The 16634-nt window shown below is 60.4% G+C and overlaps 2 protein-coding genes across 4 annotated transcripts in view; one reads left to right on the forward strand and one right to left on the reverse strand.

Moving 5' to 3' along the window:
* Positions 1–1717: 1717 nt before the first annotated feature.
* GTPBP3 (GTP binding protein 3, mitochondrial) lies at positions 1718–4994 on the reverse strand. 3 transcript variants are annotated; one of them, XM_004384408.2, is made up of 9 exons: positions 4942–4994; positions 4359–4606; positions 4161–4247; positions 3859–4061; positions 3558–3630; positions 3324–3467; positions 3002–3167; positions 2428–2643; positions 1718–2236 (listed from the first exon to the last, which is right to left on the reverse strand). In XM_004384408.2, exons 1-9 carry the CDS (start codon positions 4992–4994, stop codon positions 2011–2013), a joined length of 1416 nt encoding a protein of 471 aa, XP_004384465.1. In that variant the 3' UTR covers positions 1718–2010. The 3 variants fall into 3 exon arrangements, with proteins under 3 accessions (XP_004384465.1, XP_004384464.1, XP_004384463.1); XM_004384407.2 differs by having other exon boundaries at positions 2428–2706; XM_004384406.2 differs by having other exon boundaries at positions 2428–2706; positions 3324–3630.
* A 2833-nt stretch (positions 4995–7827) lies between these two features.
* The window catches only part of ANO8 (anoctamin 8), a 10328-nt gene continuing 1521 nt past the window's right edge, over positions 7828–16634 (forward strand). Inside the window, exons 1-17 of the mRNA XM_004384409.2 lie at positions 7828–7950; positions 8663–8773; positions 8882–9014; positions 9189–9327; positions 9790–9886; positions 10565–10681; positions 10763–10890; positions 10983–11144; positions 11310–11462; positions 11772–11898; positions 12011–12066; positions 12151–12225; positions 12834–13643; positions 14320–14511; positions 14636–14767; positions 14854–14964; positions 15908–16586. Of these exons, the coding sequence (XP_004384466.1) occupies positions 7845–7950; positions 8663–8773; positions 8882–9014; positions 9189–9327; positions 9790–9886; positions 10565–10681; positions 10763–10890; positions 10983–11144; positions 11310–11462; positions 11772–11898; positions 12011–12066; positions 12151–12225; positions 12834–13643; positions 14320–14511; positions 14636–14767; positions 14854–14964; positions 15908–16586 (3328 nt within the window). The 5' untranslated portion in view covers positions 7828–7844. The remainder of the gene's footprint in view (positions 7951–8662; positions 8774–8881; positions 9015–9188; positions 9328–9789; positions 9887–10564; positions 10682–10762; positions 10891–10982; positions 11145–11309; positions 11463–11771; positions 11899–12010; positions 12067–12150; positions 12226–12833; positions 13644–14319; positions 14512–14635; positions 14768–14853; positions 14965–15907; positions 16587–16634) is intronic.

The raw sequence follows: 16634 nt of genomic DNA on the forward strand, positions 1-16634 counted from the left end.
GGGGAGACCACTGTATTTTCTGTGAGCTCTGTGTGGCCATTGCAACAAATGACAGAACCTAGCAGAGAAGCAAACAGTACCATGGGAAGGGACGGCTGGTGTCAGAATTGATGAAAAGGTTGGAGGGTGGAGGTATGTTTGATCTCAGCCTCAAAGGAATCAGCCTTGGGCTGTTCATCTTGATTCTTCTTCTCCCTTGTGAAGTTAGAGGAGGTCAGCCACCTCTGCCACGGCCATTTTTACAGGGGAACTGAGTCTCTGGTGTGATGGAAAACTTTTGGAAACAGTGGTAGTAGCTGTACAACATGTTGACTGTAATTAATGTCACTGAAGTGTACACTTAAAATAGGTAAAATGGCAAATTTTTGTTACATATAATCACAATAAATAAGATTTTTTTAAGTTTACAAAGGAATGACTACTTGTACAGTAATAAACACTATGCAACTTATGTACAAAACACAAGACAAAACATATTTGAAAGGTGCATCCGCAAATGTGCAAACGTGCAGAGAAAGTTCTGGAAAGACACGTTAAGCTGTGACCCCCTAGAAAGGGGATGAGGGAGTTTTCCATGTTTAAACATTTCTGGATCACCTGAGTTTTTTACTGTGGTGAAATGCGTTCCTTTATGTGGCCTTTTGCCTTGGTTCTTTGGAAAAATAGTTTGAGAGATTTTTTTCCCCTAAGCACTGAGGAGTTACATTTGCCCTAGTTTTCTATCCCAGAGGGTTTATTACTTTTTATCTAGTCTTGGGCTGCAGCCTGCCCTGTGACTGGTATGCACCTTGTAGGGATCGGTCAATATACTACGCAAATGAAGTAACTGTAGCCTATTATGCAAATGAAGTATCTGCAGCCTACCGAGAGGGGCTTGGTTAGTTCGTGGCCCTGGTGGGAGGGCTATGCCTTGAAATTGATGAGGAGCTGGCTTGTATATGCAGCCAACCCCACAGAGGTGGGCAAACCGAAGCAGAAGGAAGAAGAGAGAAGCAGAGAGAGAGGAGGTAAGGAAGCTACTAAAAGAGCTGTAACACTGAAGAGAGCAGCCTGGAAGGGGCCCTGTGGCAGAAACCTGCTGCTAGGAATGCAGCTAAGAGAGCTCAACAAAACGGCCACACTGGTTATGAGCGAGGTCAGTTAACTAGCGGACAAGCTGATGACAGGGAGGCTGAAGGCGGAGAGGCCTGTCCTCAGGGGGTTGAGAGGGCGTGTGCACGGCAGAAAGAATGACCTGCTTGCTTGCATGGCCGAGGGAAGCTAAGAGAGTTGTCCTGTACTGAAGAAGGAAGGAATGTGCTTCTCCACTTCAGGGGAGCCTTCCAGACTTTGCCTGCATGCTTCCTGATCCTCATTCTGAGTTGTAGCCTATTGATCCTGATCCCAAGTTGTACCCTGTTGCTTCCTTAATAAACCATTTAACTGTAAGTATGGTCTGTGAGTTCTGTGTGGCCATTGCAATGGATTAACGAACCCAGAAGTAGAGAGTGCTATGGGAGGGACGGCTGATGTCAGAAATGGTAAAAAGTTTGCAGAGTGGAGGTATGTCTGTGGGCTGATCCTGGTCATTACTCCCATGAAGTTAGATAGGTTCTGATGCTACTCCCACCCTTTTACATTTACATTCCTTTGGTATTTGCAAAATAAATTAACAACTACAAAACCCTGAGATTCCCCCCTCCCCACAATCCCAACCCTCCACTCCTACTCCCCCAGCATCTGGCACCCAAAAGGGGCTTCCATTCAGCCCCACTCCAGGGCCCGAACCCCCAGCTCATCCCTGTGAGGGGACTGGCTGGCCGCAGCTTGGTTATCACCAGCAACATGGAACTTACTACCTACGAAGGCAGCTGTTTGCTTCTCTGTTTTGGGATCAAGCTCTTCCTCGGGTGAATGAGAATTCCACTTGTCTTAAGCTATTCCCAGACCTCTCAAGCCTTCTGGGCATCTGCCCAGCCTGGGTCCGAGCCTTGGTCTCCCCTGAGCAGTGCCCACAGCATTTGCTGTCCCTCACTTGCCCACACAGAAGTCCCGGAAGATGACGTCCAGGATCTCTTCGGTGCCCCCTCCCCCCGTGAGGTGGGCCAGGTGCCCCCGGGCGACCCGCAGTGCCTCAGCTTCCAGGGCCAGGTCTCTTGCCTCCTTGTAGTGGCCTAGGGCATCCAGGCAGCTCTGGAGGTGATACTGGTGCCTTGCGCGTGTCAGGAGCGGCGGGCCTGTGGACGGGTCCCCACACCTGGAAGAGACAAAGGATGTGGTCACTCTCAATCTTCTCAGCCACCCTTCCAGACTGAAGGGTGAGGATGGTTGGGGATGGCTGTACCCATTTCACAGATACAGAAACTGAGTATGAGGCAGGTATGTGCCCAAGACCAGTGGCTCAGCACCCACTTGAACTCAGGTCTGGAGTTAGGCAAGGGGACTCACACTGTAGCTAGCTCCTTCCTCAGTGCTTCCAGGAGGCTGTCCAGCCCCTCCCCAGTCACACAGGACAGCAGCAGGTAGGGGGGCAGGTCAGGACTGGGGCCTAGGCCCTCAGAGGGCAGTAGGTCCAATTTGTTCAGTACCAGCAGGAGGCGCTGGCTGCTCCCATTAGGGCTCCGGTCTCCTACATGAGCCACAACTGTGTCCAGGAAGTTGCAGCTAGAGGGAGAGGCCAGGTCACAGGCATCCAGTACAGCCAGAATGAGATCAGCCTGCTCCAGCCTGGGGGAGCAGGAAGAACCAACTTAGCATGATACCAGAACTGAGCCCTTAAGGGCACTGGGCGGGGCAGAGCCTGAGGGGGCTGGGCAGAGCATAAGAGGGAGGGGCGAGCAGGAGCTGAGGCAGAACTTAACGGGCTGCCTTCCTCAAATCACTGAGGTTCCCCACTTAAGGGAGTCTAGCAGTCTCTTCTCATTCAAGAAGAATGAAAAATAAACCCAATAGGGAGAAAACACAGAAGACGGGCCCAGCCACACCCACTGCATGGCCCTGCCCACTATCTGGCCCCACCTACCTCGCGCGGGCACGCCGTACGCCCTCCTGCTCTACTGGCCCCACACCCTCACGCAGCCCCGCCGTATCGCTCAGCAGGGCTGGGAACCCAGCCAGGTCCACAGGGGTCTCCAGCACATCACGGGTGGTCCCTGGTTCAGGGGACACGATGGACACAGGCTTCCGGCCTGGGAGGGGGTTAGAGGAAGGGGTAGGGTGGAGGTAAGGGAGGCTGCCCTTCCCCCACTTCACCAGGTCACTGGACAGAGCCTTGGTCCACCCAGCCCCCAGCTCTAGGCCCCATCTCCCACACAGGCCCAGCCTCCGGCCTGCCTCCCACGCACTGAGCAAGTTCACCAGGCTGCTCTTGCCGGCGTTGGGAGGTCCTGCAACCACCACGTGAGCCCCAGAGCGGAGCCTCTGCCCTCGCCGTGCATCTCGTAGATGTGCGCCCAGAGCGGCCTGCAGTCCCCTCACTGAGCTGTCCACTGGGGGAAGGCAGAAGGGCGGAAGTGAGGGAAGCTCAGAGGGCTGAGATGCCAGCGTGTCCCCAGCCCCCACACTCCAGTAGGCTCCACCTCGCTCCAGGACGTCTTCCTCCAGATTGTCATCTTCACCGAAGTCTATATAGGCCTCCACGTGGGCCAGAGCCTGGGGGAGGGGGAGTGTGAGCACCAGGGCCCCCCCATCTTATCAGGCTGCCCAACATAAGGGGCCTGATTGGGGGCTGTAGGCAGGAGGCTTTCAGACAGGGGAGGGGCAGGTGGGGTCCTCCTGCAGCGGAGGGACAGGTGGGGGGTTCTATCACGCAGGTGATTGACAGGTGGGAACTCTCGCACAGGGAATGAGTGGAAGAATGATCCTGTCCCCCGCACTCGCCGTGGTGAGGGTCTCGGCCCAGTCGTGGCACAGGCGGCCCAGCTCCCCATCCAGCTGCCGCAGGGCCTGCCGCCGCTGCGCCTCTGTCTCCGCGTGGATCAGATCCGCCAGCCCCTCCACCTCGGTCAGGCTCAGCTTCCCGTGGGTGAACGCTCGCCTGGTGAACTCGCCAGCCTCTGCTGGCCGCAGCCCTGGCACACCACCTGCGTGAAGGCCCCAGCCCTGAGCCCCTGGGTCAGGGGGACGTGCCCCACTCAGGCCTCCAGGCGACCCTGGCCTCAATCTCGTTGCTGCTTACTCACTCAGAGCCTGGAGGACCCCGCTCACCACGGCAGGGCCTCCATGCACGTGGAACTCCGCGCAATCCTCACCCGTGAAACTCTGCGGACCTAGATGGGAGAGAGTGGGGAGTCCAGGGAGGCCACAGCCTGGGCATACACCTGGAGGGGGGACCCCGGGCAATAGGGAGCTACAGGAGCTTCGGGAGCCAGTCTCCTCACCTGGGAACCACAGCACCAGTGCACGGTCCAGCGGCTCCCCGGAGCGCGGGTCGCTGAGCAGGCGCAGGCGGGCGCTACGGGCCGGGGGCAGGTCCCGGCCTGCCGTGAGACTCCGGAGGGCAGGGCCGCTGGCCGGGCCGCTGGTACGGATCACGGCGACGCCGCAGCGGCCTTGGCCAGAGCTCAGCGCGAAGATGGTGGCTCCGGAGCTGGGAGCCGGGGCGCCGCTGCCCTGGCGCGAGCACGATCTGCGGCGGGAAAGGAGCGGTCAGCACGTCAGGGAGGCTCTGCCGCAGGGTGGCAGGAGGGTTGAAGACTCTCAGGCCGGGAGATGTCCCAGTTGGGGGCTCTTGAGGCTCAGGGTGGGCAGATTGGAGGGTCTGAGGCCAGAGCGTGACTTGATTGGGACTGACCCCAGAAAGTGACCAGGGGGTGGGCAAATGCGGGCTTGGACGCCTGGGAAGGACGCTAAGAGTAACTTTGCGGCAGGGAATTGGACCCCAGGCCCCAGGGGGTGAGTCGAGGCCCAAGCAGCACCACCCTACTGTCATACATTCTCCCCGGGGTCCCCCACCCGCCCCACCTGCGAAGCCCACGTGCCGCCAGGGCCGGCAGGGTCCACAACCCACGCCACATAGATTCACAATCTGCGACCCCCGCCGGCGATCCTGAGGGGCTTCAAGTACCGGCAGGATGCCCCGCCCCTTCGCGGCATGACTGCGGAGCGCTGAGGGACGCTCGACTACCATTGGGCTCCTTCCATTGGGCTCTTTCGGAGACATCCCGCCCACAGACTGCAGATTTTCATTCCTACTGGTTGGTTTAAGCCGCCCGAGGGGCGGGGAGTGCAGTGAAATGGCGTTCCCCGGCAACCGGAGACCCAGGTTTTAGGGTCCTAGAGCAGACGGGATCCGAGACAACGGAAATGACTGGCGGGAAGAAGGGCAGGGCACAGCACAGGGCAGTGGAAATGACAGCGAGGCAAGGGTTCCTATTTTCCCTCGGGCCACTGTGTAGCTTTAGACTAGACAAGGACCTATTTGTGTTCAGTTTTCCTGTCCGAGAAGAGGGGCCTACACCTCTCTGCAAAAATACTGGGTAGTGCAAACGGTAAACGACCTCGGCTGCTCACAGAAAGATTGGAGGTTCCAGTCCACCCAGAGGCGCCTGGTAAGAAAGACCCGGCGATCTACTTCGGGAAAATCAGCCATCGAAAACTCTATGGGGCACAGTTCTACTCTGACACACATGGGGTTGCCATCTACTCTACGGCAACTGGTTTGGTTTTTACACTTTTCTAAGGCCAGGTTAGGAGTCCTGGTGGCGCAGTGGTTAAAGCGCTCAGATACTAATGGAAAGGTCGGCGGTTAGAACACATCAGCCCCTCCGTGGAAGAAAGATGTGGTAGTCTCCTTCCGTAAAGATTTACAGCCTTGGAAACCCTATGGGGCAGTTCTACCCTGTCCTATAAGGTTGCTATGAGTCGAAATCCACTAGAGGGCAGTGGATTTGGTTTTTGGTAAGGCCAGGTTGACATCTGAAGCTCAGAGCATCTCACACCCTGGACCAGGGAATATCTTACCTGAACTTCTGGCAAGAGTTCTACTGGCTTTTCCCCAAACTCTCCAACTTCCTCGCCCCTCCCAAGCCTTTCCTCCCGCAGTTCCCTCGGCTTCGGGCGTTCTTCTCTTGACAAACATCCTCACGGCCTAGTTCCAGTGGCTCCTCCTCCACGAAGCCCACCGGAGGTGCTCCAGCACAGCTCTCTCTGGGCTTCCCTGACCCTCTCTCTGTCCCAGTCCTACTCCTGCAGCGCTGTGGGTGTCTGGTTTGTCTCGGGCTCACCGAAGGCCAGAAAGGGAAGTCCTGAAGATTACTTTCAGGTTAACCCAGGACAGCGCCTATACCGAGGAATAAAGCGCGATGGAACTCCAGGTTGGGCGGGGTCTTCCAGGGCTCTTTCGTGCAGTCAGTTCTCTGGTTCTTGAACAAACCGGGGGCGGGCAGCGCAGCGGCGCTTTGGGAAAACTTCGAATCCCCCACCCTTCACCCTGCCCAGCCTCAATTATGGAATAAATGGAATAAATGACAACATTCGCTGTCCCCGAGTTGTCCTATTTGTCACAAATATACATTAGGTGCCTACTGTGTGCCAAGCACTGATACCCAGACAGGGTCCCTGCCCTCGCTGAGCGGCCAGTCTAACGGTGGCGGCTACTGTCTGAGTGGTCCAGGGGTAGGGATGCGAGACAAAATACAGGATACCCAGTTAAATTTGAATTTCAGATAAACAAGGAATAACTTTTTTAGGATAACTATATCTTGTGTAATTTTGGGAACCTATCAAAAAATTAGGAGTCCCTGGGTGGCGCAAACTGTTAGACACTTGACTACTAACCGAGTGGCTGACTGTTTGAACCCACCCAGAACTGCCTTGGAAACCCTGGTGGTGTAGTATTTAAGAGCTACGGCTGCTAACCAAAAGGTCGGCAGTTCGAATCCATCAGGTGCTTCTTGGAAACTCTATGGGGCGGTTCTACTCTGTCCGTTAGGGTGGCTATAAGTCGGAATCGACTCGACGGCAATGAGTTTATAGAAGTGCCTTGTAAGAAAGGCCTGGTGATCTGCTTCCAAAAAGTCACAACCTTGAAAATCCTATGGAAGCACAGTTCTACTCTGCACACATGGGGTCGCCGTAAGTTGGGATCTACTCGACAGCAACTAACAACAACAACCAAAAAAATTATTCCTTTATGTGGAATTCAAATTTAATCGAGAGACCTGTACTTTGGTTTCCTAAATCTGGGGGGTCCTCTCTGAGGAGGTTACATCCTTAAGGGAGTAAGGGTTAATTGGGTGACGGGGGTGGGTGACGAGTGTCCTAGGAAGTGAGAACTGCATGTGCAAAAGTCCTGAGGCCTGACCTACTATAATTATATTCACATCTATGCTATGGTAGTTGTCATTATGATGCATACCAGGCCCACCCCTCTCCCATGTCCTCCCTTAGCCAAATCACGCTATCCAAGATTTCAAACCGCGCCTCTGGGCTGCTGGGTTTGCAAATAGGGAAATTAAGGCGACGAGGCGGAGATTCTGGGCCCAGACACCCAGAATGCGGGCGGGCGGGGACAGGGAGGAGAATGAAACTTCGGTGCGGGCGGGGACGTGAACCAGAGAGCGCGGTGGGCGGAGGAGCAGGGAAACCAGAAAACAACACGGGCGGGGACGAAAACCAGAGAGTGAGGCAGGCGGGAGCTGTGGAGAACCAGAGAGCTACGCGCTCGGTGCCCGAGAAGGAGAATCGAGGTTCGGCGCGGTCGGGGACGAAAAGCAGCGCTCGGGCGCGCGGGGACGGCGGCCCGCGCGGGCGGGTGCAGCCTTTGTCTCTTCCTCTGGCACGCTTGGCGGCGGCGTCAGCCCCATGAGCCCGCGGCCCCCAGGCGTCCCGGTCGCCCGCAACCCCTGACCAGCCCCTGCCTCGCCATGGCCGAGGCCGCCTCCGCCGCCGGGGGAACGTCCCTGGAGGGCGAGCGCGGCAAGAGGCCCCAACCTGAGGGCGAGCCTGCAGCCCCAGCGTCCGGGGTTCTGGGTAGGTGCGCGGCAGCGGGACCCCAATAGGGTTGGCAGGCGCCTGGGTTGCGCGCGGCGGCTGGACCTGGGAGGAGGGGCTGGGGTCAGCTGTCCTGGGCCTGAAGTCCGGCCGAGTGACAGGGGGCCAGCCCCTCCCAGCACTGCGGCTGCGGCCCGGCGGGTAGGGCTGGACCGTGGGGCGGGCTGGGGTCCAGGTGTAGAGACCTCGACACGCCCCTCCCTCTCCCTCCCTCCCTCCGAGAGCCTCAGGCGGGGGCTGAGCCCCGCCACCCTTGGTGGTACCCGGTCGGCCAGGCAGGGACGTGCTTGAGAAATCCTCCCCTCAGAGGACACGGACTGGTCCTGGGTTCGAATCCCAGCACAGCTGTGTGACCTCGGGCAAGTGGCTTAACCGCTCTGGGCCTCAGTTTCTCACCTGTGAAATGGGGATAAGAGCTGCACCCAGTGCAGACACTCCGGGCTGCTAGTGAATGAGCGCCCCTGGATTGTGGCTTTGGAGGCGGAGCTGGGCCTGAGAATGAGTAGGGTTTGTAAGGGAGGACCTGGGGGAAGGGCATCCTGGCGGAGGCTGGTGCAAAAGCGTGGAGGGAGGAAAACAAACCAAGGCCTTGAATGCTGGCCTGAGAGTTCTGGGGAGCCCTGGCAGGTGTGTGAGGAGGGGCCAGGTCCGGTCCGGAGTGGCCTGACCCAACGCCCTGCCCTCCCTTCAGATAAGCTTTTTGGGAAGCGGCTGCTGCAGGCGGGGCGTTACCTGGTGTCCCACAAGGCTTGGATGAAGACGGTGCCCACTGAAAACTGCGACGTGCTGATGACCTTCCCAGGTACCCTACCCGTCCACCGGTACCCACACGGGGTGAGCTCGGGCGAGAGTCTGTAGGAGGCCTCGGCCTCTCGTGGCAAGAGACATCGGACCCTGTGCCCCTTGCCAGACACGACTGATGACCACACGCTGCTATGGCTGCTGAACCACATCCGCGTGGGCATCCCGGAGCTCATCGTGCAAGTCCGCCACCACCGCCACACACGCGCTTATGCCTTCTTCGTCACCGCCACCTATGAGAGGCAAGTCCCCCGGGACCAGGCCTCCCGCCGACCCTGCCACCCAGCTCCCTGCCTTTCCACGCTCCAAGCACACTGTCCAGCTGCCCCACATGTGTCCCCGCCGAGTGCACGATCCCATCTCCCGGATGGAAGCTGGGGCCGCCAGGTGAGCCACCTCCATTTTCCTCTGCACAGCCTGCTCCGAGGGGCCGATGAGCTGGGGCTGCGAAAGGCGGTGAAGGCAGAGTTCGGCGGGGGTACACGCGGCTTCTCCTGCGAGGAGGACTTCATCTACGAGAACATAGAGAGCGAACTGCGCTTCTTCACCTCCCAGGTGCAGCCGGCTGGGCCCCTGTGCCCTGTCTTCAGCCCGCTGCCCCACCCCATGCCTGTGTCCCCCCACTGACGTCTTCGGCACCCCGCCTGTGTCTCCCGCCCCCCCACCAGCCCCTGCCCCAATCCCCAGCCCGCTGTCCCCCAGCCTATGCCCATATACCCCCTACACGTGTCCCCGACCTCCACCCGTGTCCCAGTCCCCCACCCATGTCCCCGACCCACACCCGTGTCCAAGTCTCCCACTCGTGTCCCTGTGCCCTACTTGTGTCTCCAGCCCACTGAGTCACCCTCACCCCCATGTCCCACCCACGTCCCCAGCCCCCTTTTATCTGTGTTCCCCCCTTACGCTCGTGTCCCTTGCCCCCTCCCCTGTGTCCTCCGTCCCACACACTCGTATCCCCAGCCCCCCACCCGCATCCCCGACCCGCTGTCCCCTGAGCTCACACCCTCTCCCCGATAGGAACGCCAGAGCATCATCCGCTTCTGGCTGCAGAACCTGCGTGCCAAGCAGGGCGAGGCACTGCACAATGTGCGCTTCCTGGACGACCAGCCAATCAGTGAGCAGGGCGGGGACAGTTCTCCAATCCCGGTGGGAAGTTAGGACTGGATCTTAGAGCAGCAGCCTATCGGTGCAGGAGGGCGGGGCCTAAAGCCAATCAGCTAGTGAAGAATTGGGCGGAGCCTTGGTTCTGACCAATAGATCGGGAGAGGGGCGGGGCCTTGGTGAAAAGGTGGGGCTTGTCCCCTGGGGGCGTGGCCAGTGGAGTTTATCTAGGCAGGATAAGAGACGGGGTAGGACCATGGACAGCGCTCCCAGAGGTGCGTGGCTGGGGTCCTGGGCCTCAGTTTCCCCTCCAAGAAACAAGCCACGTCAAGTTCACCTTCCAATGCCAACTTTGCACCCCACTTCAGGCTTCAGAATGACCGACAGAGGCCTCTGAAAATTTCCAAGCGGCTTTATTTAAAACCATAGTTCCCTACTGGGATCCCACCCTCTCGAGTCCCTCACTCCCTCCCACGCCAGCCCCTGCAGCCCCCAAATTCTTCAGGAGAATCAGATATTCTGTCCATCTAGAATTCCTCCCCGGGGAATAGCCTCTGCAGTTTAAGAGCAGGCGAAAAACTGTGATTCGGCTTTCAGCTAAGCGGGGTGAGCCGGGCTGGGCGGGGTGCACGGTGGAGGGCGGGGATGGGTGGTGGAGAGGCAGGGGTCACTGGCGCTCGTCCCCCCACAGTCCCCGAGCTGGTGGCCCGCGGAATCATCCAGCAGGTGTTCCCGGTGCACGAGCAGCGCATCCTGAACCGCCTCATGGAATCGTGGGTGCAGGCAGTGTGTGAGAACCAGCCTCTCGGTACGGCCCCCGGGCCCAGGAGCGCGTGGGCGGGGTGTTTGGGGAGGTGGGCGGGGCTGACTGGGACCTTTCCCTCCGCAGATGAGATCTGCGACTACTTTGGCGTGAAGATCGCCATGTACTTCGCCTGGCTGGGCTTTTACACGTCGGCGATGGTGTACCCGGCTGTCTTCGGCTCAGTGCTGTACACATTCACCGAGGCTGATCAGGTGCACACAGGGATCGGTGGGTGGGGCCTGGGGAACAGAGACACAGTCCCTGGGGCCCCCTGCCAATGCCTGACCCTCTATCACCCCTGCAGACAAGCCGAGATGCGTCCTGTGTGGTCTTCGCCCTCTTCAATGTGGTGTGGTCCACGCTGTTCCTGGAGGAGTGGAAGCGGAGGGGGGCAGAGCTGGCCTACAAGTGGGGGACGCTGGACTCCCCAGGGGAAGCCGTGGAGGAGCCTCGACCCCAGTTCAGGGTCAGTCAGGGTCTGCATCCAAGGGTAATGGAGAGACCACACAGGCTGGGGGCACTGCAGGAACAAGGGCTGAGAGGAGGGAAACTGAGGCTGAGGACCAGGAAGGGTGAGGGGGTCTCATACCCCGCCTTCTGGCCTCCTGCCGCCCATCCCACCCCACCCTAGGGCATCCGGCGCATCAGCCCCGTGACAAGGGCCGAAGAATTCTACTACCCACCCTGGAAGCGGCTGCTCTTCCAGCTGCTTGTCAGCCTGCCACTGTGCCTGGCCTGCCTGGCCTGTGTCTTCCTGCTCATGCTTGGCTGCTTCCAGCTGCAGGTGACCAATGGGGACCCCTGCCCAGCCCACCACTGAGCTGACATAGATGACCCCCTGATCAGCCCTCCCTAGCCTTGACCCTGAATGACCATGAACCCCCTACTCAAACCTCTTACCCACAAATCGAGCCCTGACCCCGGGGGACTGTGAACCCCCTGCCCACTGCCCAAGCCCGAGCCCTGACCCCAAGTGACTATGACCCCCTGCCCACCTAAGCCCTGCCCACCTAAGCCCTGCCCCTGGGTGACTGTGAGCCCTGCTCACCCCCTACCCTGAGCCTGAACACAAGTAATCGTGCCCTGCCTGCAGGAGCTGGTGCTGAACATGAAGGGGCTGCCCCGCCTCGCCCGCTTCCTGCCCAAGGTTGTGCTGGCCCTGCTGGTCAGCGTCAGCGCAGAGGGCTACAAGAAGCTCGCCATCTGGCTCAATGACATGGGTACGCCCCACGAGGGGAGATCCCATCACCCAACCCACCACCCACCCCTGGAGAAAGTCTCCACCACCTCTTCGGGTCCCACTGCCCCCTGACCTTCCCACTTGGCCCCCAGAAAACTATCGGCTGGAGAGCGCCTATGAGAAGCACCTCATCATCAAGGTGGTCCTGGTGAGCAGTGACCTTGGGCAGGTGGGTGGGTGGGCAGCAGGAGGCTAGGGGCTGGCGCGGGGTGACTGCTGCCTGTTCCCACAGTTCCAGTTTGTCAACTCATACCTGAGCCTCTTCTACATTGGCTTCTACCTCAAGGACATGGAGCGCCTGAAAGAGGTGAGCGCCAGGCCAGGTAGCGGCCCTGGGGACCCACAGCATGGTGGGGGAGAGGGGTGTGGTGGCCCGGGCCCCAGCTCCTTCCCCCCTCCTCCATCCTTCTCTCCTCTCTGTCCGTGCATCCGTGTGTCCTCTCTCTGCCTGTCTCTGCCCCCATCTGTCCGTCCACCTGTCCGTTGGTCCCTCCACAGCTCCTGCTCATCCTGTCCCTGTCCCAGAGCCTTGAGCGGCAGCTGCAGGTGATGCTGGTCCTGCTCGTGGCCCTGCAGTTCTGCCTGCTCCTCCTCTCCCTCCAGGGCCTCCTGCTGGTGGCCCCGGTCAAAGTATGGGCGGGCATCAAGGAGGCCGAGCAAAGGGCCTGGCCAGTGTGGCCATGTTGCAGCCAGGGCTCAAAGAGGCGGTGGGGCAGGCAGCAAGGCATGCAAAGGCCCTGGGGTTACTCAGATGCAAGGTTGTGTCTGGCAGCTTCGTTGCCTGAATCTGGAGCCTCTAGTCCGGGGGCACCTGAGTGGACAGGGGTGGAGCCAACAGGCAGGTCTGGGCATATGCTGAGGGCTTCCCAACTCCTGTCCCCCATGCAGCCGCTCTTGCCCCCTTCCCACCCCTAGATGCTGGCCACCCTGCTCATCACCCGCCAGTTCCTCCAGAATGTGCGTGAGGTCCTGCAGCCTCACCTGTACCGGCGGCTGGGCCACAGCGAGCTGGGCCTCCGGACCGTCTGGGAGTTGGCCCGCATCCTGCTGGGCCTGCTGGGCCCCTGGCGCCCTGCACCTCGCCACCTTGAACCCCAGGCTGAGGAGGGGGGCAGCAGTGGTGGTATGGCGGGCCACAGGTGTCTCCGTGGGGGCTGCGGGGCACCCGAGGAGGAGGAGGAGGCGATGGTGGAGCGGCGGCCTGCTGGGGAAGGTGGGGAGGAGGGGGATGGGCTGCAGGGGTGCCCAGAGGAGATGGAGGAGGAGGAGGAGGAAGAGGAGGAGGAGGACAAGGAAGAAGAGGAAGAAGGGGAGGAAGGCAGCCTCCTAGACTGTGGGCTGCGGCTGAAGAAGGTCAGCTTCGCAGAGCGGGGCACTGAGCGGCGCCGGGGCCTGAACCCTGAGGCCCTGCTGGAGGAGGGCAGCCCCACTATGGTGGAGAAGGGCTTGGAGCCTGGTGTGTTCACGTTGGCCGAGGACGATGATGAGGCTGAGGGCACCCCCAGCAGCCCCGAGCATGATTCTGCCTCTGTGCTGCCGCACCGGGCTGGGGGCGAGGGCCGTGACCAGTGCCCTGATGGCAGCCCAGAATCCGAGCCAGGTGTGGGTGACTCAGCCCACCGGCAGCGGCGGCAGAACCGGACATCCTGGATTGACCCACCTGAGGAGGAGCATTCGCCCCAACTCACGCAGGCCGAGCTGGAGAGCTGCATGAAGAAGTACGAGGTGAGGCGGGTGAGGCTAGAGGGGCACAGCTGGAGGGCAGAGGCAGGGCAGGACAGGCAGTCTGAGGGCAGGTGTCAGGGCAAGGGTGGGGGTAGTCTGAGGGAGGAGGCGGGATGGGGCACACAGTCTGAGAGAAGAGGCAGGATGGGGTTATACAGTCTGAGGGTGGGAGGTGGGGGGAGGGGGCAGTCTGAAGGTAGAGGTGGGAAGGGGGGCACACAGTCTGAGGGCAGAGGCAGGGTCTCTAGGGGATGGGCACACTGTTTGAGGGTAGGGATGGACACATAGTCTAAGAGTGGAGGCAGAATAGGGATGGGCACATAGTCGGAGGGTGGAGGCAGGACCTGGTGTGTGTGTGTGCACAGTCTGAGGGCAGAACAGGAACGGGGGCACAGTCTGAGGGTGGAGGCAGGGCTGGGAATGGGCGCACAGTCAGAGGATGGAGGTGGTTGGGGTGGTACCAGGCCTCCTAAGGTGGTGTGAGCCTGCAGGAGGGGACAGCTTGCACAATCCCAAGGCATGATCAGATGGAGGAGGCCGAGGGCAAGGAGGGCTCTGGGTCTGTGGAGGATAATCCAGTGGGAGAGAGCGTAAACCCAGGACTTGATGAGAGGAAGATGGTCTAAGAAAGAAGGTATGCTGGTCTGACGGCGGGCCGCCTTCCCACCCGCCGCAGGACACGTTTCAGGACTACCAAGAGATGTTCGTACAGTTCGGCTATGTCGTGCTTTTCTCCTCTGCCTTCCCTCTGGCCGCGCTCTGCGCCCTCATCAACAATCTCATCGAGATCCGTAGTGATGCCTTCAAGCTGTGCACGGGCCTGCAGCGGCCCTTTGGGCAGCGTGTTGAGAGCATTGGCCAGTGGCAGGTGGGGAGGGAGGATGAGGACATCTTGTGGAGAGGGGCGGGGCCTGCCCGGGAGGGGCGGGGCCAGCAGGAGAGGGTCCTGGAACCGCCCTGCCTGAAGCCCCGCCTCCCCCGCCACCCCACAGAAGGTGATGGAGGCCATGGGTATCCTGGCCATCGTGGTCAACTGCTACCTAATCGGCCAGTGCGGGCAGCTGCAACGCCTCTTCCCCTGGCTCGGGCCGGAGGCGGCCATCGTGTCCCTGGTGGTGCTCGAGGTGGGGCTGGCCGCCAGGCTAGGGCCCAAGGAGTGGGTAGGTGGGAGTCCCCCGAGCCTGCAGCCCCTGTCTCTCTTTCCCCGCAGCACTTCGCTCTGCTGCTCAAGTACCTTATCCACGTGGCCATCCCAGACATCCCAGGCTGGGTGGCCGAGGAGATGGCCAAGCTCCAGTACCAGCGCCGGGAGGCCTTCAAGGTACCGTGGGACAGGCTGGATTCGGTTTCCTCCTCTACACTCAGTAGGGCTTCTCCTCCTTCCCTGCTGACGGGTGGCAAAGACAGATGGATCTTGGTGGCTGAGCCCTTGACCCCATGGCAAACGTGTAGCCAGCGCGGATTGAGGTGTCACAGTTAGTGCTACAAATGTGCGGGTCCCTTCCGGAATCCTGATGACATCCAGTGCCGGGCTAGCAGAGAGCTGGTCCTCCGTGAGTATCCAGTCATCCGCCAGCTGCCCGTCAGCATCCGGTTTGGGTTCCGGGCCAGGGACACGGCTGATCCTTGCAGAAGCCAAGCGTTTCCTCCTTCCTCAGAAAGCCTACAGGTGGGCCAAAGAGCTTGCCAGCGCCACCCAAAGGAACTTTCCACCTGGATAAAATGTTCTGTAGCTTTGCTGTTCAGTTTGGTAGCCCCAGGCTACATTTGGTGGAGGAGAGCTTTCTGCCCTTAACAGTTCCACCTCATGGGAACAGTTGAGGCCCAATATTTGGTTATTTTCTCCCAGTTCTCAAGTCAGTGTCTTGCTCATGGCCAGGGACAGAGTTGGAGGCCAGTAAATGCTCCTTCTCTTCTCGATTCCTGGAAGACATCCAGTGTGGGTCCAGGGGTCCAGCTGGCACCCAATAAGTGCTTAAATCTCCCCCACTTCCGCACAGAAAGGGCCCTGTGCGGGCCAGGTGATCCAATAAGTGCTCAAATCGCTCCCGCTTCAGCAGATAGTGACAGGTGTGGGTCTGGGAATTCAGTTGGTGCCCAACAAGTGTTTAAATATCTCCTACGTCCACAGAAATCGCCCAGTCGGTGCCCAATAAGTGTTTAAACTTCTCCCACTTCTGCAGAGCGCACCCATGTGGGCCCGGGGCCGTGGGTGGCGCCCTGTTCAGGTGCCTGTCCCTTAACAGTGCGCGCTCTGCCCGCAGAAGCATGAGCGTCAGGCGCAGCAGCACTACCAGCAGCAGCAGCGGCGGCGGCGGGAGGAGGAGGAGCGGCAGCGGCACGCGGAGCATCATGCTCGCCGGGAGCGCGATGCCGGCGCCGGCGGCCGGGAGGAGGCGCGGCCCGAGGGCTCCGGGCTGGACCCCGCTGCGCCCGAGAAAGCCTCGGCCAAGGCCAAGGGCAGCGGGGCAGGCGGCCACTGCGCGGAGCGGCCCAAGCGCCCAGGCTCGCTGCTAGCCCCCAACAACGTCATGAAGCTGAAGCAGATCATTCCGCTGCAGGGCAAGTTCCTGTCTTCAGGGGCCATATCGTCGCCGGCTGGGGCGACCGCAGGCCCAACCGCCCGGCCGGCCGCCGCCCAGTCGCCCACGGGCAGCGACACCCGCCTGCCGGCTTTCCTCAGCTTCAAATTCCTCAAGTCGCCCGAGACCCGGCGGGACCCAGAGCAGCGCAGCCACTCGCCGCCCAAAGCCTTCCACGCCGGCAAGCTCTTCCCCTTTGGCGGGGCCCGGGCCGAGGCCGGGGCCAACGGGGCGGGCGGGCAGGCCCAGCCAGATGGGATGCCCGGCGGCAGTGGCGGTGGCCGGGCCCAGCGGAGTGGGCCGGCGGACGAGGCTGCGGCGGAGGAGCCGGAAGCCGCCCGGCCCGAGGAGGAAGGCTCAGGTCATAAGCTTTAACTCGGGGGTGGGGATGCCAGGCCTGCCTTTGGGG

Source organism: Trichechus manatus, unplaced genomic scaffold (genome assembly GCF_000243295.1).
Source record: "Trichechus manatus latirostris isolate Lorelei unplaced genomic scaffold, TriManLat1.0 scaffold00122, whole genome shotgun sequence".
NCBI classification, from domain to species: Eukaryota; Metazoa; Chordata; class Mammalia; order Sirenia; family Trichechidae; genus Trichechus; species Trichechus manatus.

Bases quoted from the DNA above. Each gene is read 5' to 3' on its own strand.
- GTPBP3 (XM_004384406.2), bottom strand. From the start codon at position 4,994: ATGTGGCGTGGGTTGTGGACCCTGCCGGCCCTGGCGGCACGTGGGCTT. The intron at 4,062-4,160 runs GTGAGTAAGCAG...GCCTTCACGCAG, and splicing joins CGGGGTCCTCCAGGCTCTGA to GTGGTGTGCCAGGGCTGCGG. The intron at 3,631-3,858 runs GCGAGTGCGGGG...CCCCTCCCCCAG, and splicing joins GGGCCGAGACCCTCACCACG to GCTCTGGCCCACGTGGAGGC.